Source organism: Rana temporaria, chromosome 6 (genome assembly GCF_905171775.1).
Source record: "Rana temporaria chromosome 6, aRanTem1.1, whole genome shotgun sequence".
NCBI classification, from domain to species: domain Eukaryota; kingdom Metazoa; phylum Chordata; class Amphibia; order Anura; family Ranidae; genus Rana; species Rana temporaria.
Window position 1 is genome coordinate 144,095,981 of NC_053494.1, and position 26,646 is coordinate 144,122,626.

General features: G+C 43.2%; 1 protein-coding gene across 2 annotated transcripts in view; it reads right to left on the reverse strand.

Moving 5' to 3' along the window:
• BARD1 (BRCA1 associated RING domain 1) overlaps positions 1 to 26,646 on the reverse strand; it is a 120,838-nt gene that overhangs the window by 82,913 nt on the left and 11,279 nt on the right. For both annotated transcript variants that reach the window (XM_040357482.1, XM_040357481.1), the window contains exon 3: positions 25,781 to 25,929. In XM_040357482.1, the coding sequence (XP_040213416.1) occupies positions 25,781 to 25,929 (149 nt within the window). The remainder of the gene's footprint in view (positions 1 to 25,780; positions 25,930 to 26,646) is intronic.

Here is a 26,646-nt window from a genome sequence, read left to right on the forward strand (position 1 = left end):
CTCTTCTGAGGTCAAGGGGTTCCTTACCCATGAAATGATACAGCGCCCAGAGGCGATTCAGTTCGCATGTGTTGCGCTTTACAAGTCTCTCTCTCTCTCTTTATATTTAGATTTGTGTAATTTAGCACATGTGATTTATTATATAGAAAGCAGCGCCAAATTTATTATTTTGTTCACACGATGCACACAGTTAACCCTTTAATCGCCCCCGATGTGAACCCCTTCCCAGCCAGTATTATTAGTACAGGGAATATTTTTAGCACTAATCACTGTACAAGTGTCACTGGTCCCCAAAACGTGTCAATTAGTGTCAGAATGTCCACTACAATATCACAGTTCCGCTAGAAGTCGCCGTTTGCCACCATTACTAGTAATAAATAAAATAAAAATATCCCATATTTTGTAAACGCTAGAAGTTTTGCACAAACCAATCAATAGAAGCTTATTGGGGTTTTTTATCAAAAATTATGTAGCAGAGATATTATATATATTACATTACACACACACACACACACACACACACATTTCATTATATATATATATATATATAATTTATTACACACACTATATATATATATATATATATATATATATATATATATATATATATATATATATATATAAATATAAATAAAAACACACACACTTATGGAGAAATTATATTTTAAAATGTGTTTGTTTATTTGATTTGTTTTATAGCGGAAAGTAAAAATATTTTTTTCCCCCAAAATTGTTGGTCTTATTTTTGTTAAAAAACAAAACAAATTATACATATTTTTTGTGTACAGCATTGCACGAAGCGCAATTCTCAGTTAAAGGGGTGGTTCCCCCTAAAACAAATTTCTAACAATACATTCGTAAGACCCGTTACACTGCGGGTAGGCTGGCTTTTGTTTTGTTTTTTTAGTACATACCTCGATCTCGCCGTTTCGTCCCTTGGCGGTGGGCGTTCCTAGTTGATTGACGTTCCTCCGACGGGCGCATACTGCGCGTCACGACTTTCCGACAGAAGCCGAACGTCATTGCGCAGGCGCCGTATAGAGTCGGCTCTATACGGCGCCTGCGCAGCGACGTTCGGCTTCTTTTGGAAAGTCGTGACGTCACGTATGTGCCCGTCGGAGGAACGTCAATCAACTAGGAACGCCCACCGCCAAGGGACGAAACGGCGAGATCGAGGTATGTACTAAAAAAACAAAACAAAAGCCAGCCTACCCGCAGTGTAACGGGTCTTACGAATGTATTGTTAGAAATTTCTTTTAGGGGGAACCACCCCTTTAAGCACTTGCCGACTATGTCACACAGATATACTGTGGCGCAATGTCTCTCCTTGGCAAAATCCCATACGGGTACGTCCTACCTGTTTTTGGCCACCAGAGGGTGCGTGCACGCTGCACGGCTGGGAGCCGGATGCGCGTAAACACATAAATATCCCTGTGCTGTCAGAGGAGATGAGCCATATAGTTTCTTTCTACAAAGTAGACAAGTACTGTATAGACAGATTTATTTTCCCTTTACAGCCACTTGAATGGTACTATTGCAAGTTTCCTTTAAAAAAAAAAAAAAAAAACTTTTTTTGGTTTAGAAGATAATGAACTGGTACAAGTCAAGCAAGTTTTCATTAAAAAAAGTAATATGTAAACAAATTCATCAGCACATGCTTATTAAATAAAGTCAAGAGAAATAAAGTTCACTTTTCTGATAAAAATTGCTTTAGAAGATAATGAACTGGTACAAGCCAAGTAGACCAAAAACATGTTTATACTGCCTTGGTTTGCATCAGGCAACTCATCTGTATGGCATGCCCTACTGTCTCCTAATCTATTTTTTTTTTTTGTTCTAATTACCAATGTAATTGCAGTAATGATACTTTACAGAAAAAGTGGTTAATAACAACCATTTGCAGAGCAGAGTGTCAAATACTTCTGTGAAAGAAGGCAGAGCTGCAGTAGAAATGATTAAAACAAAGAACACAAAGAAAATAAAAAACAATTCTTGTAGGGTTCCAATGTAATTATGTTATGTGACTTTATTGTGTAAAGACTAATTCCTACACTGTGAATTTACTGTTTGGTCTTAAAGCTACACTCCAATAAAGGCAAAATTCAGCATTAAAAGAGAAACTTCAGAATGTTCATCGGTGAACTGCTAATTCTACTTTCTGTTGCACTGAAGTGAGAAACGTAATTTATTAATCCTAAAGGGGTTGTAAAAGCAGAAGGCTTTTTATCCTAATGCATCAAAATAAAAAGCCTTCTGTGTGCAGCAGCCCCCCTCAGCCCCTCTAATTACTTGAGGGCCCTCCCTCCAGTGACGTCCACCAGCGTCTCAGCCGTCCAGATTATCATTCCCGATTGGCTTAGACGCAGCAGCAGAGTCATTGGCTCCTGCTGCTGTAAAAAATCAGCTAGCCTATCAGGAGAGAGAGGGGGCAGGGCTTGGTCAGGGCTCTGTGTCTGAATGGACATAGTGAGCTGTGACTCAGTTCGGGTGCCACCATAGCAAGCTGCTTCCTGTGGGGGCACTCAACAGGAGGGAGGGGCCAGGAGCACAGAAGAGGGACCAGGGAAGAGGAGGAGCCAGGCTGCTCTGTGCGAATCCACTGCAACAGAGCAGGCAAGTATAACGTGTGTAATTTTTATACGAAAAAAAAGCAAGACTTTACAATCACTTTAAAAGCAGGGGTCTCAAAACTGGCAGCCCTCCAGCTGTTGTAAAACTACAAGCCTCATCATGCCTCTGCCTGTGGGAGTCATGCTTGTAACTGTCAGTCTTGCAATGCCTTATGGGACGTGTAGTTGTTTCGCAAAAGCTGGAGGGCCACAGGTTTGAGACCCCTGCTTTAAAGTAAGCTCTATTAAATCTATAGCTACCTTGGTTCTGCAAGATTCTTTTATCACCTGATGGACTGCACTGGTCTCGCAGACTGCCACAGATGGTGCACTACTCCCATATCCCAATGCCTACTAGAGCTGCACGATTCTGGGCAAAATGAGAATCACCATTCTTTTGCTTAGACTAAAGATCACGATTCTCAAAAACTGAATGCCAGAACCCCCCCCCCCCCCCAAATAAATAAACCTGTGATATATCTGAAAATATGAATGTATAAAAAAACAGACCAGCGATATGTCTATAATGTGCAGGCATCCATATATCAGCGCCATTTGCGTTCCACGCGGGTTACGTGGAACGGGCAGTGAGAGAAGAAAATCGCAGGTCATCCAGCCTGGAGATCGCAGGGGGGGGGGGGGGTTGGGGTGAATCGAGATCGCAATGTTATTATGATTAATCGTGCAGCTCTAATGCCTACCACTGTTTCGAACAACTACATTATATCCCACAGGTTGACATACATCCATTCCCTCCCAAACAACATTCAATTATCAGCTGATCCCACTCCGATAGTCTCCTTCACGTCCACTCTCCAAACAGAACCATCACTCAACTATATGGAGATGTATTACATTTCTCTCAACCAACCTTACCCAACTACTCAACTAAACTCCAGAGCCAGAATACGAGGAAAAAAGCCTTTACCTTCTCACACAAACTGTCACCGGCATGTAAAGCACAGGAAATTCATTTCTAAAGCCTGGGCAGACAGTATACGTGCCCCAATGCACTCCACTTCTACTTTCCCTTGGCCCCAGATACATGCTGAGAAGCTCATCTACAAAAAGGCAAAAATGTAAAAACATCTGGTGGGAAAGTGCTCTTATCGAACCATTTTGAGAGAAGATCCTCACATGTAACATGATCAACTATCTCTCATGCCCCCTATGATCCCAGGTTCTTTCATACCCACCGAATAGACATTTTCCACCATCAGGTTGTTTGATGTCTTTATGTGAATACATTTTTCTAAATTTACCCAATGTGAATTACTCTGGTTGTCTGCAACCAATCTACGTAGTACCGGTATAGTCCTCCACGCCCACTTTTCTCCTGTTGGAGCTTCAGGGTTTGTGGGGAATCCCTGAGACCCCTCAATTCATATTTTCCACCATCACTTAACAGATGCTTACCCCTCCCCAATGGCGAACCCAACAAACCCCTTCAATCCATGAATAGATTATGGAACTGCATTATGAGAATTGAACACTTCATTGCAGCTGAACACAATAGGAGACACTTCCAAACATCTAAGCTGAGGAGAAGTATTTAGACACACCCCCGAGTTCAAAAGATTTTTCTTGACCCAAGGCCTATTGCTGTATAGACGTGGCCAGAGCTAGAGCAGCAGTCTCCAAACTGCGTCCTTTTGCTTGGCTTTTTCCGGCCCTTGGGGCACTATTCCATCCATTTACATCAACAATGGGGCATAATGCCTGACGCCAACAGTGGGGCACAATTTTTTCCCACTGACACTATCAAAAGGGAACAATTCCTCCCTGGGGCACAATTTCTTCCATTCACACCAACGATGGGGCACAATTCATTTCACTGATACCAACAATGCCACTATTGCTCCCCATTACACCAGAGAATGGGCACAATTCCTCCTATTGACACCAACGATGCAGGACTATTCCTCCACTGCCACCAAAGATAGTATTGCTTTCTCCCACTGGATGCCAAGACATTTTCTACACTAGCCTTAGTCTGGCACCTTAAAGTCTAAAAGGACATTAAAGTGGCATTTTTGGAGACACCTGAGCTAGAGTGAAAGCTGTGCAATGGGACTTGTTAGGCTTCATGTACACGGGACGTTCAACCTCTCCTGAACAATTTAACTTGACAGATAAAAATAAGTGTCTAAAAACTGCCGTTTAGCCATGTTTACGTCTAGAAGCGGTTGAAAAAAATTTTTTTTTTTTTTGTTAAAATGAAAAACGTCTGTAAACGAAACGCTGCTAAACACAAGTTGCTGCGTTTAGCACTTCAACTGCCTCTAAACACAGCTTTTGAACGCATTTTTTTGGGGTTTCAAGAAAAAGCCTCTAAACACAACTGCCTAGAAATTACTATAAGCGAACCAGTGTACATGTACTGATAAGATAACACAGAGGAAAGTTCAGAAGCAGTTGAAAAAAATGCCCAACTGCTCCTAAACGTCCGCTTACTAGCAGCAGTGTACATGAGGCCTTACCCAATCATCCTAGAGCATATAAAAAAAAAAAAAAAAAAACATAGCTACTGTATATACTTGAGTATAAGCGGACCCAAATATAAGCCGAGGCACCTAATTTTACCATGCCTAGACTGACGTGCCTAGACTGACGTTTAACATGGGAGTCTGAGGAAGGGGTGCCCGGATTTGAAAAATCGATGCTCCCCATCCGTAGGTCCCCCAGACAACAAACTTTGCACACTTGTAGAGGAGAAATAGGGCTACATGTGTGTGTTCTGGGTCCAGGGGACTTATGACCGGCTGGTACCGGGTCCCCAAAGTCACCAGAGAAATAACCATTTAACATGGGAGTCTATGGAAGAGGTGCCCAGATTTGAAAAATCTGTGCTCCCAGGCTGTAGATCCCCCAGACAACACTTTGCACACTTGTAGAGATGGGCTACATGTGTGCCAAGTTTGGGGTCCAGGGGACCTACGGCCGGCCAGTACTGGGAGATGAGGCGCAAAAAGGTGACTCGAGTATAAGCCGAGGGGGGGCATTTTTTAGCAAAAAAAAGTGCTGAAAAACTCGGCTTATACTCGAGTATATACGGTAATAATCTTGTTGGAAAGTAATATTACCGGAACATCTCAGGCTATGGCTTCAATGAGAAGCTAAGCAAGACGAGACAAATGTTCTGAAAGATAATCAATCTGGAAAAAATTAAAAAGAGAAATAAAAGATGGCCCTTCTGGACACTTAAGGGATACAACACACAGAAACAAATATTACACTGCGTACAAGTCATTATAACACCAAATGTTTAAATTAACTAGAAATAAATAACATTATGTTGTGTCATTTTTACTCCTATAAAAGATTCCTGCTGTGCACTAAAATTTCAAAGAAATTAGAATGCAGATTCAGTTGACTGAATCCTGAAACCTTTGGCGCTAAGCTAAATTCCAAAATAGAACTCCGCATTCGGTGCATTACTAATTGAAATATGCAAGTTTTGGCTCACAAATGAAGGACACCACTATGTTATCTAATGCTACAGAAAAAAGAGACTCAGTTTTCTCAATGAGTCATATGGACACATAGTAGGGGCCATTTACTAACGGAAAAGAATAATCTGGACTGAGACATCCATCTCATCGCCAACATGAATGGTTGTGCAAGTCCCAAAATGCTAAACAAGTTTTAAAAAAAGGCATTAAATTTGTCACCTGGCAGACAGACATGGAAAATCTCCTGGATGAAAAATTAGACATTAAGGGATCATTCACACGGTGGAGCATTTAGCGTGCAAGCAGCTGTCAGTTTTTGTTTGTTTTAATAAACTTTTATTTGAAGTGTCAAAAGTAACATCATTCATATCTCTGCAACATGTGGTGCGGCTACATTGCAGTGTGAACTGGACATTTAAAAAACAATTGTGTTCTATGTGCCCTAGTAGTGACTGGTGTTTATCCAGTGTGGAAACCAGACAACACATGTGTGAACCAGCCTTACTCCAACACTGTAAAGTTGAGTTAATCCATCAGATTTTAGTCTGACCAGATAATATTCTTAGGTCTATGCTACCCCACAGACACCAGTGGCTAAGAGATCTCTTCGAAAGAATGATTGGACACCAAAATTAGGTCAAAACATCCAAATTCCTAAGTTTAAATTATTTAGAACTATAATGCACAGCCTAGCCTTTAGGTAAAGTGCTTGTAAAGGTGATTTATTTTTATTTTAAACATGTCATTATCTGCTCTGTGTAATGGTTTTGCACAGAGCAGTTCCAATCGTCTATGGTCCCCTGCTGGTGCTCCTGGCCCCTCGCCCCGCTAAATTCCCCTATAGCAAGCTTCTTGCCTTGGGGGCACTCACGAGTGCTAGCTTCCGAGCCGCCTGTGTGTCTATGAGACAGAGCATGACTTGGCCCCGTCCCCTGCTTCCTCCTCACTGGCTGCGATTGACAGCAGCGGAAGGAAAAGGCTCCTGCTGCTGTGTCTCAGCCAATGAGGAGGGAGGGACCTGGAGAGCTACTGCTCTCATACACATCGCTGGATTGCAATCATGCTCAGGCGAGTATAAGGGGGGGGGGGGGGGGGGGGGGGGGAAGCTGCACACTGGATTTTGTTTTTTACCTTCAAGTATAGAATGAATGAAGGTTAAAAAAAATAAACCCTCAGGCCAATGTTGGAACACAAGCAAACCATAGTGTATTGGGTGATACTTCTCGGCAGCAGCCCAGTGGGAGTTCTTCGCCTTGTGGCCCTCCTGGAGCGAGGTACGTGCGTGTGATTCCAGCCCCAGGACCACGTTGGTCCCAGGCTACATCTCTATTGGGTGGGCCCAGTTATGCTGGCTGTGGCCTATGATTCTAAAGGGGATCCCAAGCTGTCCATCCAAGTGAGGGAAGCGCCCAACGAAGGAAACTGGGGAAGGACCTGCCCTGGAGGAGACCAAGCAAAAGCAAGCTAATGTCTTGGGATAGGCCTGGTGACTTTGTTATACAGGGATCCACAGCTCTACTTGTCTCTACAGTTCGCTGGATCGGCTTAAAGGCTCTTTACTGTAAGGCTGGAAGTTCGGGACTTAAATCCTGTGGCAGAGGATTCCTGGCTATCCATGATCATTCTCATACTGGTTCGTGCATCATCCCGTCTGCTAGGCCATGTGAGGGGTCTATCCAGGTGAGCAATACCCACTCAAGAGGGGGTGGCGACTGACTGATTGGAACTTTAGATATTTTTGTGCATTCTGTACCGCGTACCTGAACCATCCCCTTCTCTCTATACTCTCCACTTTCTTCACAAGAAAAGGTATAAGTACAAAAAATAATACTGTATTTCTTAATTTCTTCGTTTCCAACAAACACATATACACACACACACACACACACACACACACACACACACACACACACTAGCTTGTGGACTCTATAAACTTTCCTACAGATTAAATAATAAACACAGATTTGGGTTATTTTCACCAAAGAAATAGAAAAATACAGGTTGGCCTAATTTTATGAAGGAAGATTATTTATTTGCAAAATGTTATAACCAAAATGAAGAAAAATGTGCTTACATTTTTTATTTTATTTTTTTAAATGCAATCTTTTTTAGTTTATTTAGCAAAGAAATAAAAAACCCAGTGGTGATTAAATACCACCGAAAATTGAATACGGGTACAGTGTTGCATGACTGTGCAATTGTCATTCAAAGAGTGACAATGCTGCAAGCTGAACATTGTCCTGGGCAGGAAGGGGGTGAAAGTGCCAGGTATTGAAGTGGTTAATACTCCTCAAAGGTTACAATGTGCAGTCTTCTGTGTAATAACTAGGGGATGGGAGACAGTGGAAATGTCATGCCCTGCCTGCAGCAGACTGGTGACAACATTTCCTCTTACTGGAACCCAAGCACAGTGACACTTTGTGACTGCCTTATGATGCTAACCTTTTCTCTCTCAGAGTACTGATCTGCAGACGATTAAAGAAGGAAAATGGGCTAAGCAGGATGTAAAAATACATTCAATATTTTTTCAAAGAACGCATGACTGCTTTAAAAATTGTATTTTTATTATCTCCCCAGAGTTTAGACTTAAAGGAATATTACATAAATTAAATACAAACTAATAGGATACAGCGATGAAAAAGATGATATTTGTAAAAGGTCTTGGTTGTGATAACAATAACAATTTAAATACAAGATTTGATATGACCAAGTGAAGTCAGATTTAGAGATGATATGACAACCATGACAAAAATATGACGGTGAAAAAGAAGATAAAAGAATATAAAGAGATAACAAATGAATAATTACCATCAAAGCATATTTACATATTTCACAAATTAATTATCTCCTTGTGAATAAATGGAGTTAACAAAAGGTACTGCTAATCTAGACACTGCCTGCCATCATAATAATTATAGCTGAAAAATCACATACAGTTTTATGTAAAAAATAATGTTGGTTTCTGAAGACATAATTTTTGTACAAAGAATAATCATTTCAATATAAACAGACTGCACTGTAACTAGTAATTTAGGTTGTGTGTGGTTACGTTAAAAGTTATTGATTGCACACTTGTTCATGTGTTTATGTGAATCAACATAAAGCAAAGTAATACCAGGGTTCTAGGTGACACCAAGTCTGCAAACCCAAATTCCACTGCACTAGTGATGTGCCGGATCCATTTGTGAGATCTGGTGCTTCAGGCTCAGTTCTGCCTTTTTAAACTCTATTCACTCTTTCACACAGTTTGTGAAAGCACTAAGGGCCCTTTCACACGGGGCGGATCAGTGATGATCCACCTCGTGTACCTCCACTTGCTCAGTGGGGAACGCTCCGTTGATCCCCGCTGAGCCGGCGGATGACAGGGCGGTCCCCGCACACTGTGCAGGGACCGCCCTATGGGGGGGATCGGATGAACACGGACCGTCTGTGTTCACCCGATCCGATCCACAGACGGATGGCAAGTGGCACTGGGGAGCTACAGTTCATTGGGGGGAACCATGAATGCCAACATGTACTGTGACATACTGAAGCAGAGCATGATCCCCTCCCGCAGAGACTGGGCTGCAGGGCAGTATTCCAACATGATAACAACCCCAAAACACACCTACAAGATGACCACTGCTTTGCTAAAAAAAAAAAAGCTGAGGGTAAAGGTAATGGACTGGCTAAGCAGGTTTCCAGACATAAACCTTATTGAGCATCTGTGGGGCATCCTCAAACGGGAGGTGGAGGAGCGCAATGTCTCCAACACCCACCAGCTCCGTGATGTCATCATGTAGGAGTGGAAGAGGACTCCAGTGGCAACCTGTGAAGCTCTGGCGAATTCCATGCCCAAGAGGGTTAAGGCAGCGCTGGAAAATAATGGTGGCTGGCCACACAAAAAAATTTACACTTTTGCCACGTACAGACGATCGGACATTCCGACAACAAAACCGTGGATTTTTTTCCTGAAAGATGTTGGCTCAAAATTGTCTTCCATACACACGGTTGCAAAAATGTTGTCAAATTCTGAACGAAGAATGCGGTCACGTACAACACGTACAATGGCACTGTTAAAGGGAAGTTCAAGACTCATGGGAGTGGCCTAATGGCGGTGGAGTAGAGGCACACTAACTCCAGAGCTCCTCTTACCTCCGTCCGCCTCCCGACCAATATTGGAAGCCGAGTGAATACCCACAGCCTTAACCTAAAAACGGCGTCTGCAGCGTGAGCAGCCCGGGCGGGTGTTGCTGGCTACGAGCAGTGCATACCTGGGATGAAGAAGGAGGAGGTGCTATCCAAAGTCCGCGTTCAGGCTGAGATTCAGCAATATTTCCCGCAGACCAGAGCAGCTGCAAGCCGGAATCGATCCGCGGTACCACGTGACACTACAAGCGCGGACATACACATACCCAGCGTGTCAGGGAAGAGTGATACGGCGATACATCGGAAACTATCTCCAGTGACAGCCACGAGAGAGGAGAGAGAAGGGGCAATGCGGAGGGGGATGCGGTCGGACCAGGAAGAGACGGCTCAGCAGCACCATGAGGTGGAAGCCAGAGAGATAATACAAGAGCCGGAGCACAGAGACCTGAAAGCAATGCTACTCACCCTCCCTACACGTGCGGACATACTCGCTCTGCCCACAAGAGCAGAGATGGAGGCTCTAGTACTGCGGATGGAGGAGTCTTACAGAAAGGAGCTGGAAACTGTACAGGAAGATGTACAGCAACTGACAGATAAGTTGGCCAATGTAGAAGTTGTGGGGGGGCTGTTGGAGAGGCGGGTGGCAAGCCTAGAACAGGTACAGAGATCACAGGCTCAGCAAGTAGATTCCCTACAGCTCAAAATTGAGGAAATCGAGGACCGCAGTAGGAGAAAGAATTTGAGGTTTAGGGGGGTACCCGAGTCAATCGGGAAAGAAGTTTTACAGCAAACAATTGAAGCAATATGTCACCAACTGATGAACCCCCCTATCTCTCAGCCCCTTGAGTTTGAGAGGCTGCATAGAGCCTTGGGGCCTCCATCAGAAAATTTAAACAGGCCAAGAGATGTAATTTGTTGTTTTCATTTTTTCTCACATAAGGAACTTATAAGCCGGAAGGCCTGGGCTGCAGGAGAGATTATATTTGAGGGGTCCCGGATACAGATACTGCCAGATCTCTCCCGCGCCACCCTACAGAGAAGGGCAATGCTACGTACAGTACTGGACAGAGTTAAGCAAGCAGGAGGGACTTACCGATGGGGGTACCCAATTGCGGTTATAATAAAAAAGAACTCACAGACATTCCATTTACAACAACCCCTAGAACTCCCAGAGATGTTTAAGTTTATGGACATAGAGGCGATAGAGGTACCAAATTGGCTACAACACTTACCAGGGATCTCGAGAGGTACAGCCAAGCCTATAGGACAGAGGAGGCCAGAGGGGAGAAAGGAGAGTGATATAGTACCCCATTAAAGAAGAAGACCAGAGATCGGCTAAAAATGGGGGCAGCAGTCCCCCTATATACAGAGTCTATGGACAAGTTGTATATTCTATTTTTGCCTTTTTCCCCCCTTTTTTTTTTTTTTTTTTTTTTTTTAGGTGAACGTGCTTCATTGATCGCTAGATAATATGACTCCCTGTGGAAGGAGCACCCCCCGGGTTTTTTTTTTTTTTTTTTTTTTTATCTCCATCCCCACGTACTATTTTTTTTTTTAATATATATATATATATATATATATATATATATATATATATATATATATATATATATATATATATATATATATATATATATATATATATTTTCGCTCCCCCCTCCCCCCTTCCTTTATATAGATGAGTATGAAGAGGGTACTCCTCCCATGTCCTGTCATGCCCTCGTGCCCAGACCATATGAGGGGGGCCCATCCACTTAATTAATTATTAATTTTTTTGGGGAAACTGATTTCTTTTGTTGGTTTTTTGGTTTTTTGAACCACTGTTCTCCTTAGGAGGAGGGGTGGGTTTGGAGGGTTTAAAATTCTCCCTTTTGTCTCGGAGGAGAATCCATAAGTCCCCCATGATTGAGGGACACTACACGGATGTAGATGTTAAGTTTGAACATATATACACTAGAATGTAGGGGTACAGATAAGGTACCTCAGAATGTGTCTATGAGGACATATGGTGTTTTTCTTTTTTTCTTTGGCTTTTGCCTTTTTTCTGGGTCTTTTTTTTTTTTTTTTTTGAGTGGCTATCACTTTTCACTTTCACTCTTTTTTTTTGTTATTGGATCATGGTGAGATTAAACCGTGATACCATAAGAAGTAGCACTATGCACAAAGTGATATAATATAATGCGTTGAAATATATCTAGATACACTATGCACTAGGCCTGGGGTCGGGGGAGGGGAGATTCCTCCCCCCCCCATGACCCCCGGCTGATTAAGGAGCACAGAATATATTTATAGGGATGGGGCTGGAAGAGGGCTGGGTGAGGGTTGGGGGGGGGGCTGGGGGGAGGGGAGGGGAAGTGAGGGTCGGGGGGATGGAGGATGACGAGGAGGAGGGGAGGAGTTAGCAGGTAGGGAAAGAAAAAGAAAATTCAGAAAATTCAGGGACAATGTAGCACATGAGAGTTAATGTAAGGGGAAGGAAGGAAGGATTAAGGAAGGAGTAAGAGAAAAAGCGGAAATCCTTCAAAGTGGGCAGAAAAGAAGACTGTAGGGTAACAAAGATGGTCGGGGGGTGGGGGGAGGGAGAGGAGCAGACTGGGTGTTTTATATATTTTTTTTATTCTTCTTTTCTTTATGTTGTATGTTTAAGTGGTCTTTTTTTTTTGTTTTTTTTTTGTGTGCCGAGCCACCCAATTGGACCAGTCCCCAGATTAGGTTATTGCCCACCGAACTATTGAGGGGGAGGTTTAAAGTGGGCAACTTCCCTAGGGGGGAATTAGAAAAGGGGAGGGGAGGGGGGGAACGGGTGGGAAAGGAAAAGTAGAGTAGGAGGGTGGGGTTAAGGGGCGGGGATCCTTTTTCCTTTTTTTGGTCCTTCCTTTCCCCTCCTCCTTCCTTCAACGCCGGAGATGGAGGGATTAAAAATAACCTCCATGAACGTTAAGGGACTTAATGTCCCTGAAAAACGCAGGATGTTGATGAATGACCTACGGATAGCAGGGACAGACATAGCCTACATTCAGGAGACGCATTTTAGAACGGAGGGGTATCCCCTATTGCAAAACAGGTTCTTTCCATTAGCTTATCACGCAGGAAATCAGGAAGCAAAATCCAAAGGGGTCTCTATATTGATATCAAATAGAATCCCATGGACTTTGGAAGATAGACACCAAGACCCAAAAGGAAGATATCTCTTCCTGAAAGGGACGATAGGAGGAATTAAAGTAACCTTAGCTACGGTCTATCTACCTAATGTGCACCAAGACACCTTTATGAGGAAAATCTTGAAAGAGCTGATGGAATTTTCAGAAGGGAAGTTAATCTTGGGGGGAGATTTTAATATCCCCCTGAACCCAAAAATGGACACCTCGAAGGGAACCTCATCTGCCACAGAGGGGGTCAGACGGGGGGTCTTGCGCAGTCTTTACGAAGCTCAATTGGTGGACGATGAACGGAGAGGAAAGGGATTACACTTTTTACTCCAACCCACACCAGGTGTATTCTAGAATAGATCTGTTCATGATCCCTCACTATCTGATCTCCTCTGTGGTAGAGGTATCTATTGGTAGTATAACATGGTCGGACCATGCTCCGGTCAGTTTACGTATCATACTGTTTAATACAGGGCCCACTCAGGAGAGAAGGTGGCGACTAAATGAAAGCCTTCTGCAGAACAAGGAAGTGAGGGAAGACGTCGCTCGGGAAATTACAGAATATTTCCAAATAAATGATACCCCCGGGAGCAATCCAGGGATGGTATGGGAAGCGCATAAGGCGGTGATTAGAGGGGTCTTGATTAGACATGGAACAAATTTAAAAAGGAAGCGAGAACAACAGGTTAAAAATATACTAGCAGAAATTCAGGAACTGGAACTCCAACATAAAAAATCACACCCCCCCCAGATAGGCAAAGAACTGAGCCACCTGAGAAGACAGATTACAGATATCTTACGTTATAAAGCCAAAGCAAGCATACAAAGAGGAAGGAAAATAAATTATGAATTCGGAGATAAGTGCAGTAAATTGCTAGCTGGGAAACTGAAAGAGAAGAGCCAACAGACATACGTTCCACAAATCAAGGGGAAGGAGGGTCAATTAAAACGGAAACCAAAAGACATAGTGGAAGAGTTTGGTAGATATTACTCCTCTCTATATAATCTGAAACAGCCATCAGTAGAGCCATCAAAAATAGAAGAATATCTCTCAGTAACTGAACTAGCTAGGCTGTCACCAATTGCCCGAGACAGTTTAGAAACCCCGATTTCGACAGAAGAATTAGAGGCCGCACTAAAAACTATGGCGGACGGGAAAGCCCCGGGCCCAGATGGTTACACAATAAGATACTATAAAGAATTTGGAACATTATTGGGAGGGCAGTTAACAAAACTCTTTAATGAAGTGGGCCAGACGGCTACTTTCCCGCCGGACTCATTATTGGCCCATATTACAGTTATCCATAAAGAGGGGAAGGACCCGGCGGAGTGTAGTAGCTATAGGCCGATCTCGCTACTAAACTCCGATTTAAAAAACTTTTCACGAAAGTATTAGCAAGACGAATTCAGGTATGGCTACCCGAGCTAGTTGATAGGGATCAAGTAGGGTTTGTTCCCACAAGGGAGGCAAGAGATGGCACAATAAGGGTCCTCAACTTGGTGCATGGGGCGGTTGACGGGGATATCCCTTGCGTGTTCCTAAATACCGATGCCGAGAAGGCCTTCGATAGAGTGAGTTGGAAGTTCCTGTTTTCAGTGCTGAGACATGTTGGGATGGGGGAAAATATGTTAAGCTGGATTGGGAGCGTATACACAGACATACGTGCGGCAGTGAGAGTAAACGGGATATTTTCCAAAAATTTTCAAATTACAAATGGAACGCGCCAGGGATGTCCCCTGTCGCCGCTACTATTTGTGCTATCTCTGGAGCCCTTGTTAAGCAAAATACGCCAAAACCCAGATATACAGGGTATCCAGATAGGGGAGGGGAGTCATAAAGTAACAGCTTTTGCAGACGACATGCTGTTTACAGTATCAAACCCACATGTCTCTCTTCCCAATCTCGTCAAAGAAATAACCAAATTTGGAGAGTTCTCTAACTTAAAAATAAACCAAGCAAAATCGGAAGCAATGAGCGTGTCGATGACATCTCAGAAACGGGAGATTATACAACAAAATTTTGGCTTTAAATGGAGGACCGCACTTAAATACTTGGGTACCCTGATCCCAGCAAACTTAAAAGAAGTTTTTAAAATAAATTTTCCACCGCTTTATAACTCAGTAAGAACATTACTTGAGAAGTGGCAACACGGATTTCACTCATGGTTCGGTAGAAACAACATAATTAAAATGAATATCCTGCCAAAAATTACATATTTGTTTCAAACTTTGCCAACGAATATACCGCAGGCCTTTCTCCGACAAATGGAGTCTCTTTTGATGAGATTTATTTGGGCGGGGAAAAAGGCAAGGATAAAAAAAAGAGGTGATGAGGGTACCCAGGTGCTTTGGTGGGATGGCAGTTCCAGATATTGCCAAATATTACCAGGCGGCACACCTGACGAGATTAATAGACTGGTGTAGAAACGGATACTATAAAAGGTGGGTAGAAGTTGAACAGCAGTCTTGCTCAATGGCACTAAGTAGGGCCCCTTGGTGTTATAAAACACTACCAAATAAGATGAAGAAACATCCCACAACGCTGTTAATTGCAGCTAAAATATGCAAAAATCCAAAATTTTCTACAAAATGCTCCCCCCTATTTCCCATATTAGGGAACCCAGGATTTTCACCAGGCACAGGAGGAATAGTTTTCAACAAATTAAAAGAAAGGGGCAAGGTGCAGGTATCACACTTTTTACAAATAAACACAGCCGGTGTAGTATGGCCATCAATAGAGGATTTGACGAGGAGAGGGGGGAACTATGAATTAAGCGCTTGGCAAGCACTTCAATTAAGTTACTTCTTAAGATCCTTGGGACAACCATCTAATTTTCGGCGACAACTAACTAAGTTTGAACAATATTGTGATGAGGAGGAACCAATACAAAGAGTAAGTTCAAAGATGTATAGAATATTGAACTCCCCTCAAGAAGACTTTGAGTTGCCGGGATTGGGAAAATGGGAGAGAGATCTGGGGAGAAATTTTTCACAGACCCAGCGTAAACACATAATACATTTAGCATTACAATCCTCAATATCCACACGTATACAGGAATCCAACTACAAACTACTGACCCAATGGTACTTATACACCAGAAAAGCTGCACAGATTTAGCAAGGAAAATTCTGAGCATTGTTGGAGATGTGGGCTGGAGCAGGGAACTTTACTACACATTTTCTGGTCATGTGTAAAAGTAAGAGATTACTGGAAAGAAGTCCAGAGAATCGTTCAAAAATTTACGGAACACCAGATTCCGGATGATCCGGCCTTTTTCCTGCTCCATTGCTCACAAATCCCAATGCGAGAATATAAAAAATCGGTGATATGTCACCTGATAAATACGGCCAAACAAGGGATAACATTACAGTGGAGAGATAGCACACCACCATCTATTGCGAGATGGCTTAACAGAGTGAGAGAGACCGGAGCTATAGAAGACTTAATACTCTCAGCTAGGAATAAAAAGGAACAATACGTAGAAACATGGACAGGGTGGAATCAGTACATGAGAACGGAAGAAGGGAAGAGGATGTTAGAGGAATAGAGAAAGAGCAGTATCCGTCAGGACGGGAGTAGACGGAGAGGAGTTGAAGAGGAGAAATAAGAGAGGATATATCCATCTCCGACGGAGAGGGGGGGGGGGGGGGGAGAGGGGAAGGGGGAGGGGTTTTTTTTTTTTTTTTTCCTGGGAGGTTTGCTTTGTTTATTAGAATAAAGGGGTGTTAGGTAGGGAATAAGGAAGGTTAAGGGAACAGAGTATGTAATAAGTAATACAGTGGCCTGGAGGAGATGGGAAAACAGGCTTCGGATAGGAAGTTGGCTAATAGAAAAATAGGGGAGGGGAACCGGGATGGTATAAATCCGAGTTCTCCCTCTCTTCTTTATTTTTTCCGGCCTGCTTGCCTGATGGTCTCCTTCAGACTGTATGATTGATAGTAATATGTTAATGCATATAAGATATATGTTATGTGAAATTTTCTATAACCTTGATTATTTAAAATAAAGAAAAAATAATTAAAAAGGTATAAAGGGAAGTTCAATACCATTCGTGTTAGTAGAAGTTTGGTGAGAGACGATTTGCATTTTTCAGCCTCATGCTTTTCAGTCCGTTACAGCGTGACAAATGTGCCATCTCCATTACGAACGCTAGTTTTACCAGACTGAGTGCTTCCTCGTACTTGATCCAGAGAATGTGTGGAATTTTGTGCGTTGGAATTGTCCACACACGATCGGAATTTACGAGAACAAATTTTGTTGTCGGAAAATTTGAGAACTAGCTCTTAAATTTTTGTTGTCGGAAATTCCGACAGAAAATTGTCCAATGGAGCCTAAACACAGTCAGAATTTCGAGCGCATGTACATGGCATTTGGCCCCAATTTGGACATTTTCACTTAGGGGTGTACTCACTTTTGTTGCCAGCGGTTTAGACATTAATGGCTGTGTGTTAAGTTATTTTGAGGGGACAGCAAATTTACACTGTAATACAAGCTGTACACTCACTACTTTACATTGTAGCAAAGTGTCGTTTCTTCAGTGTTGTCACATGAAAAGATATAATAAAATATTTACAAAAATGTGAGGGGTGTACTCACTTTTGTGAGATACTGTGTCACACACATTATATATATGTAGTGTGTGTAGTGCTACCCCCGGAGGAGCCGCTGGTTATAGATTGGGATGCCGTGTTACCTCTATGAGCGTCTAGGGGTAGACAGATGAGAGCAGCAATGATGGAATGTCCAAACAGCAAGGTGTCTTTCTTGTGCTTTTACTCTTGCCCAACACGGCAAACCGTAAACTTGAGGTAGATAGATAAAAGATGGGTGAGTAGGAGAATTTGCAGATTCAGGCCTAACGGCAATGGAAACAATCCTGCTTCCAACAATACTTTATTTTCGTCGCCACTCCAGCCGGAGTGGGTATAGTGTACCTGGACAGGCCTCTCACACTGACCTGGCAGCCAGAGTATCACTCGGAACTTTGAGAAGAAGCAAGTCTCTGCCACAGTCTCGGTAGAAGTAAAAACCAGAGTTGAACCTCTGCCACAGGCCCCTTTGTTCAGTAGTATTAGTGCCCGAATCGCCTTCAGGTACTTTTCGTGTCTCTCAGTGTCCGGTCACCCTGATCCCCGATGAATTGTCGAGGCCCTGTTGGATTGCCTGCCTCTCTTGGCTCTCCTCAGGCTGACTCCTCACGGAACAGCTATCTCGCTTGGGATCTTTCCTCAGAACTTGGGGACCCAGTCGATCACTGGGGCCCCGCCACAGCCTCAATTGCTCCGGGCCAGCATGGTCCCGGAACCAAGAACACTGTGTAGCAGGTGCGCCCCGGCCTGGTAGGCCACATCGCCGGGGCCTGTGATGTGTGGTCACCCTGAAGGTGGGTGCCACACCCGGAACAAGACTCCCCAAAATGGTGTCTGCCCCAGAAGTACTCTCCCCCAGCATGCCCAGTGAGGGAAAACCCTTCCTGATTGGCTGCTGGCAAGAGACACCCAAGCCCGAACTCCACTGCCGCCCCAGGGTGGAAAAGCACCTCAGGAACACAGAATGAACCGACAGTACAGCCCAGCTAGAACAGATGCCTAATTTTTATATATATATATATATATATATATATATATATATATATATATATATATATATATATATATATATATATATATATATATATATATATATATATATATATTTCAGCCGGAACGCAGTTCTGGCACCTCCCGAACTAAATGTATGTAATGGAAAGAGGTTATGGGGTGTGCTGGAGAGTCTATTGATGCTGGGGGATCTATTGTTGCTGGAGGGGATCTATTTTGCGAAGGGAGTCTATTGTTGCTAGGGAGTTCTTCTGTTGCTCGTGGGGATCTATTGTTGCTGGGCGGTCAGTCATTGCTAGGAGGGATGCACTGTTGAGGGAGGGGTCTTTGTTTCTGGCTGCTGGAGGGTCTATTGATGCTGGCTACTGGAGAATCTATTGTTGTTGGAGGGGATCTATTTTTGCAAGGGGAGTCTATTGTTGCTAGCGAGGGATATATTGCTGATGGGGTTGGGTCTTATGTTGCAGGGGGGTCAATCGTTGCTGGGAGGGATCTGCTGGTTGCTGGAGGATGTATGGATGCTGGCTGTTGGGAGTCCATTGTTGCTGGGGTGGATCTATTGTTGCTGGGGTGTCCATTGTTGCTGGATCTATTTTACTGCCTTTCTTGTTATCATAAACAAATTCCATACAAAGTACTTAGCACCACAAAATGATACCTTTTTCTGTATTCTCTAAAAAGGGGTGGTACTGGGAGGTGGGTAAGGGGTGGAACCAAGGAACGGTGCTCAGAGGTGGGTAAGGGTTGAAACCATGGGACGGTAGGCGGAGGTGGGAACCACGGGACGGTAGGCGGAGGTGGGTAAGGGGTGGAACCAAGGAACGGTGCTCGGAGGTGGGTAGGTTGTGGAACCAAGGAATTGTGCTCGGAGGTGGTTAAGGGGTGGAAAAAAGCCCTGAATGTATGTATATATATATATATATATATATATATATATATATATATATATATATATATATATATATATAAATAAAACACACACACACACACACCACAGTTTGTAGAGGTTATAACCTTCACGCAAACCAATCAATATACACTTGTTGGGGCTTAATTTTTTTTGCCAAAAGACATGTAGCAGAGTACATTTTGTCTGAAACTAATGAAGAAATTATATTATTGCATATGTTTTATGGCAGAAAGTAAAAAAAACAGCCACAAGAGGCCGCGTATTTGCACATCGTCTGTGCCAAGAAGTTAAAAACAAGGGGAAGCACAAGTTTGGTGGAAAGGTGATGACAAGGTGAAGGCTGGATTGCAACCGATATCATGGATAGAGGTAGAATTTCCATCACACAGAGTATTAAAGTGGCACTTGCCATTTTATTATTTATATGCACAGCAGGATATAGGTTTTAATCGTTTCGGGTTCCCCCATTCCCCATCTTTATAATATAATTTAAGGGGGGGTCTGTTGTCCAACAGTGAAAAACTCCGATACCTCGTACACACGACCAGTTTTCCCGTCTGGAAAAATTAGAACATGTTCTCTTTTTTACTGTTGGGATTCCCGGCTGTCTTTTTCCTGGCAGTTTTCCGATGGGAAACACTGCAATGGAGCATACACACGGCCGGGTTTCCCGGCCAAAGCTCTCATGGCAGTTTTCCTGCCAGGAAAACCGGCCGTGTGTACGTGTGTAGGGGGAAAAAGCTACCGAGCAGGTTCGCGGTTTTCCTGCCAGGAAAACCGATCGTGTGTACAAGGCATGACAGGGCTGACAACACTACTGGGGATTTCAGTACAGGAATTTAAGAGCTCACTTGAGGATCAATACATTTCTGAAACTGCGGGTTTTTAAGCCAAAACAATGGCAAATGTGCATGTGCCGAGATGTTCTGAATGTTTTTTTTCCCCCCACTTTAAAGTGGTTCTAAAGCATGGGTCTTCAAACCATGGCCCTCCAGTTGTTCAGGAACTACAATTTCCATCATGCCTATGAATGTCAGAGTTTTACAATGCCTCATGGGATGTATAGTTCTGCAACAGCTGCAGGGCCGTAGTTTGAGGATCCCTGTTCTAAAAGGCTGATGTTTTCTTTTTTTAACCTACATGCTATTCTAAACTTTGTGTGCAACGGCCCCCCAGCCCCCCCCCCCCCACCCAATCCTTACCTGAGCTCCATCCAATCCAGAGATAATTTGAGGGACTATCTTTCCTCATTGACTGAGACAGCAGCTGGAGACCACTGGCTCCCACTGCTGTCAATTACAGCCAGTGAGAAAATTGGGAGAGAACAAGAGGCAGGGCCAAGCCACGGCTCTGTGTCTTATGAATGCATAAAAGCAGGGCCTTGGGAGCGAGCACCCAGCGATGCCCCCAGGGCAAGCGGATTTCTCTGGGGGCACTGCGAAAAGAAGATCAGAGTTGCTCTGCGTAAAACGGCTGCATAGTATAACATGTTTGTTATTTTAAAAAACAAAGCTTTTACCACTTCAGATCCGCACTATAGCCTAAAGACGGCTACAGGGCGGACCTGAATTGCCGTGAGGACATCCCTGGACGTCCTCATGTGCTCGAGCGGCCTGCGCACCCTGTGATCAGCGAGTCAATGAAACTTGGCTGATCACAGATCGCGACCCCTTACCACGTGATCAGCTGTCAGCCAATGACAGCTGATTATGTGATGTAAACAGAGCCGGTAATCAGCATTTTTTTCTCCTCACGCCATCAGAAATAGCCGATCACCAGCGGCTGTCAGAGGGATGAAGGAGACCGGGACTGATGCTCATTTGTGCCACCTGCCAGTGCACAACAGTGCTGCCTACCAGTGACCACCACTGCCACCCATCAGAGCCCACAGTGCCAGTGTCGCCTACCAGTGCCACCTTTTCCGAGCAAAGAAAATTGAATCACCGTTGGGGTTTTTAACCACCAAAAGAAAACTATTTGTGTGAAAAATGTATAAAAATGTCATTTGGGTACAGCGTTGTATGACCGCGCGATTGTCATTCAAAGTGTGTCAGCGCTGAAAGCTGAAAATTGGTCTGGGCAGGAGGGGGGTTTAAGTGCCCAGTAGGGAAGTGGTTAAATATCACTTTAACCTCTTTGCATACGTGCAGTAAAAAAAAAGAAAAAAAAAAAAAAGAAGAAGAAGAGGGTGGCATTCAAAACCCACATGCCACCCTTCTGAAGCTTCTGTGAGCTCTGATCGTGATAGGCAATCACAATATAGCATACAAGTATGGCCACACACTGTATTCAACTCAGGTGTGAAGTAAATGAAAGACATGGTTCAGCTCAAATCCCTGCCCATTTGTGAGACAATCACACTGGTCACATGATTGGGCAGACCTTAATCCCCTTCCCAGATGCAACAGCCTAGTTAAAGTGATTGTTATTTTAAAAAACTAAAAAAAACAAGCCTTTACAAACATGTTATACTTGCCTCTTCTGTGCAGTTGGTTTTGCACAGAGCAGCCCAGATCCTGTTCTCTCGTCCCTCTTCGCTGCTCCTAGCCCCTACCTCCAGAGGAGAAAGGTGGTTGACATTGCTGGAGAAGGGGCTCAGGTAGGTAATTAGTGGGGTGCTGCTACACACAGAAGCTTTTTTTTATCTTTATGCATAGAGTGCATGAAGATAAAAAAAAAAAAGCTGCTTTTAAAAGAAGGCCACGGCTGAGCAGGTAGATGTTAAATAATTGAAAATGCATACATTTTTCTCTCTTTAGTGAATAAAGTAAATCTGGTATTATGAACAACTTATCACTCTGTATTTATTGCTTGACAGCAGGCACCTAAAGGCTTCACAGCCCCGGGGAGCCCCATCCCAAGGACATTATACAGGTAAAATGTCAACTTTCATCATACAGTAATACATTTGGATGGGCCCCGTTACCCTGAGGTATACCAAAATACAAAAAAGTCGTGTAGATTGGGCCAAAAGTCCAAGAGGCTGTTTTCTGAGTTCAGAGTACACTCTCTAAGCGCTCTTCCCTACTACAGTACTCAGCAATACATCTAAGCACTGAAGTCGTGACATTCTGACCGAGAGAAAACAAAACACTTTTTGCAGTGTCTGGGGAAGGAGGGGAAGGAGAGTCACGAGCAACTGAAAGTCAAGTGCTACAGCTGTAGCTCGACCTTGGATCAGGGGTCCCTGCGGCAAGGTACAAAACTCTTTTATAGTGAAATAAGCCCAAATAAGTATTTTCCAGTGTTTGCTTCAAACTTAAATATTTCTGAGACCACCTGAAATCTTTACACACTAATTACAGTGAATGGGAAACAGTATGACAATCACATAAATTAGCTGGATTAAAAAGCTGCTAAAATAAATCGCCTTGTTAGATCTAAATTGGGTTGATTTACCATACAAATTACAGGTCTCTTCTGTATGAAGTTTTTCTCTAATTTGTCCATACTCTTCAAGAATAATTTACTGAGATTATGTTTTTCAATACAACACATACTAAATATTCTAAAATTTCAGAAAAGTAAACCTCATCACAGACCCTCATAAGTCAAAATGATCAAATAGTTACAGTATAACAATCTGGATTTTTATCATTCTGCCCTCTCAAGGCCTCGGTTACCAATATGAAGCCTCGCCAGGCAGCCTTTTACAGAAATAGCCTATATCTCTGGATCTATGGATTGTGTTGACATGTTAAACTCTGACTGGTGCCATTTGTTCCTTGAATGCAAACTCGTGAAGATGCTCCTATACCCGAACCTGATATTTTCAGGCTCAGTTCTCTGACAGTTGGCAATTATCTTTTAAGGAGCAGGGCCGCCACATCCTTAACCAGTTCCCGACCAGCCGCTACAGATTTATTGTGGTAGAACGGCACGGGTGAGCGAAATTACGTTACCTTACGTCGGTTCGCCTTTTGACCACTAGGGGTCGTGCGCCGAAGTGAGTGCCTGGCGGGCGCGATGACCACCGGGCACCTGCGATCACTAGTGACAAAAAAAAGAACCGGGATCTGTGGGGAGAGGAGACAGATTGTGTGTTTATACTAAGTATGAACACCGATCTTTCTCCTCCCCCTAGTCAGTTAGAACACACCTAGGGAACACATTTACCCCTTGACCGTCCCCATCTCTGTTATTGTGGTCAGATAGAAGCCAGGTCTTAGCAAAATCTTTGCAGCCCTTTCCAGTTCGAATTTAGAAAACTCTCTTTCTCTGATCAAGTACTTTTGATATTGCTTATGATCAGGCTATAAGGCACTTCTACATAATTCTGATTTAAACAGCAGGCAAACAAAAGTGTATTTTGTTGTCATTTAATAATGTAGGACAAGGAAACCCCCACATAATTGGAAATGCAGATTCCAATTACCTTCTTTTAAAGATGACATCAGTAAATCATAACATATATACCTAATATACCAAACACATACTGCGTTTGTGCGACACACACACACACTAAAGGTGGACAAGCACACCTAGAACAGTCCAAGCAGGCTTCTGCTGCCCTTTTATTCAACTAGGCAGTAAACAGGCCCCGTTTCAATGCAGAAGGATTTTGTGCAGCGAGTCCACATTATAAAACCAAACTTCTGTTCATTTAAATCACTAACTAAGCTCAAGTCAGTTGGTGACCAACAGGCTGCGCTGACCCCAAAATAGGCAACACTTCTACCCTTTTTATTGTTTTGTCAGCACATACACCCATAAATAGGCTCATAAGGCAAAGTGAGAGAAAAAGAAAGACCCTGAGCAGCAGTAGGCTCACGTATACAAAGACCTGTGGACAGGGTTATTAGGCAAGATGTGGACCTAGGGATAGAAGCCTTTTTCCACCCAAAGCTCTATAACGTCTCTGGGCTCCAGGACCAAAGAAAAGAGCTTAATAAAAGGAGAAGTTCACTTGGCAGAGCATGTTACACCCAACAAGAACTCTTCCCACATGGGGCGAACTCTGCCAGGAGTCCACTTTCTCTGTCCATGGATACCCACGGAGCAGGCCGATTGACTGGTCAGTGTCCAGCCTGCTTATGCAGAGTGGACACAGCCCACTCTCCTTTATAAGTGGTCGGATGTAAAATGGACCGCCTGTCCATTTACACGCAAGTACCATCCAATCCGCTAGATGGAAGGGGAACAGATCCCTATCCATCCGTTTTTTTAGCAGACACATGTCATTTTACACACACTGATCCATAGAGGACAATGGAGGGTCCGATCTGGTACACATAAAAAAACTGTCAGGCAGACCCAATCGAGCCACTAGTGTGAAAGGGGCCTTATTTGGATATAACATGCTCCAGACCTGCCCTCCTCTCCCCCGATCCTGTGACAGTAACCCGGGGATCTTCTCCCCGCATCTGCTGTCACATTTAGAAAATAACGCGACTATGCAGGGCTCCACCCACAGAGCATGACAATGACCCAAAACACATGGCCAAGGCAACAACACAGCTGCATACACAAAAAACTGCTTTCAACACATCAACTTCAGGGTCAACCAGTTTACGTGCTGCCTAAGATATCCCACTGACCTTCAGATGCCATTGTAACAAAACAATCAACGTTAATCACTTTACCCTATCAGTGGTCATAAAGTTATAGCACGTGCGTGTGTGTAAAATATATATAATATAACATATAAAAATGGAGGAGCGAGTTTTTGGTGGGGCAACTTGACTGGCCTACACCAGGCCTTCTCGTTTAACATCAGTGCCTGACCTCACAAATGCGCTTCTGGAAAAATAGTCAAAAATTTCCATACAACCACTCCTAAACCTCATTGACAGCCTTCCCAGAAGAGTTGAAGCTGTTATAGCCGCAAAGGGTGGGCCAACACATACACATACACACACACACACACACACACGTGTAAAATTAGATCAATGTTCGCAACTGTAAAAAAAAAAAAAATGTAACAAAACTCACCATCTTGTTTTCCTTTATCCAGTATGCCGTTTAGCTTACTACATAGCTGAATAATATTATCAAGTTGCCTGTTGATATGCACATCTTTTACCCAGGCTGGTGTGTGGCACAAGGGGCATTCATTTCCAACATGGTCATCCACACAAGTCCTTAAAACACAAAGAGAAAAATAATCCAAGGGTTGTTAGCTCAAAAATACCCAATCGAAACATTTATTATTTTGGACTGTGAAATATGGATGTTCTACTGTAACTTAAATGAACAAAGAATTACTTGTAAATAAGGGGATTCAAATAAATTGTATCCTATGTTCAAGAGCTGGCTTACTTTAAACCAACATAGTATTGTACATTTTCACTGGGCACATAAATGTGATTATTGCAGTATTCCCTTAAAAATAACTTTTAAAAAGCAAAAAAAAAAAAAACCCACACACATTAGCTAGCAGTTCTGAAATCATCTTTCCAAGCTGGCAGAAGCACTTCTTCATAGTCCTTAACAGAGGAAGATCAAGTTTGCATAAGCTTTATGGGGTACTCTACCAAGACCAGAGATTGCCCTATAGGAGTGTAAGAAACCGCACTTTGCCGCTAAAGCCAGCTCTAATGAAAATTTTGGCATTGAAGATGTAAAAAAAATGAAGATGTAAAAAAAATAAAATAAAAAACACAGAGCTGACCACAGCTGTCTTACTGTGGTGGTTAGTAAGTAGCTGGTCGATACAGGTATATATTTTAGTTTAGAAAATAAGGTTTATGAGGGCTGGTTAGTGCACTTAAAAGGGGTCGTAAATTTATTTATTTATTTTTTTCTTTTAAAGTGTATTTTGTGCGTGTACTCGAGAGAGGAGCCGGACTGCAGGAGTT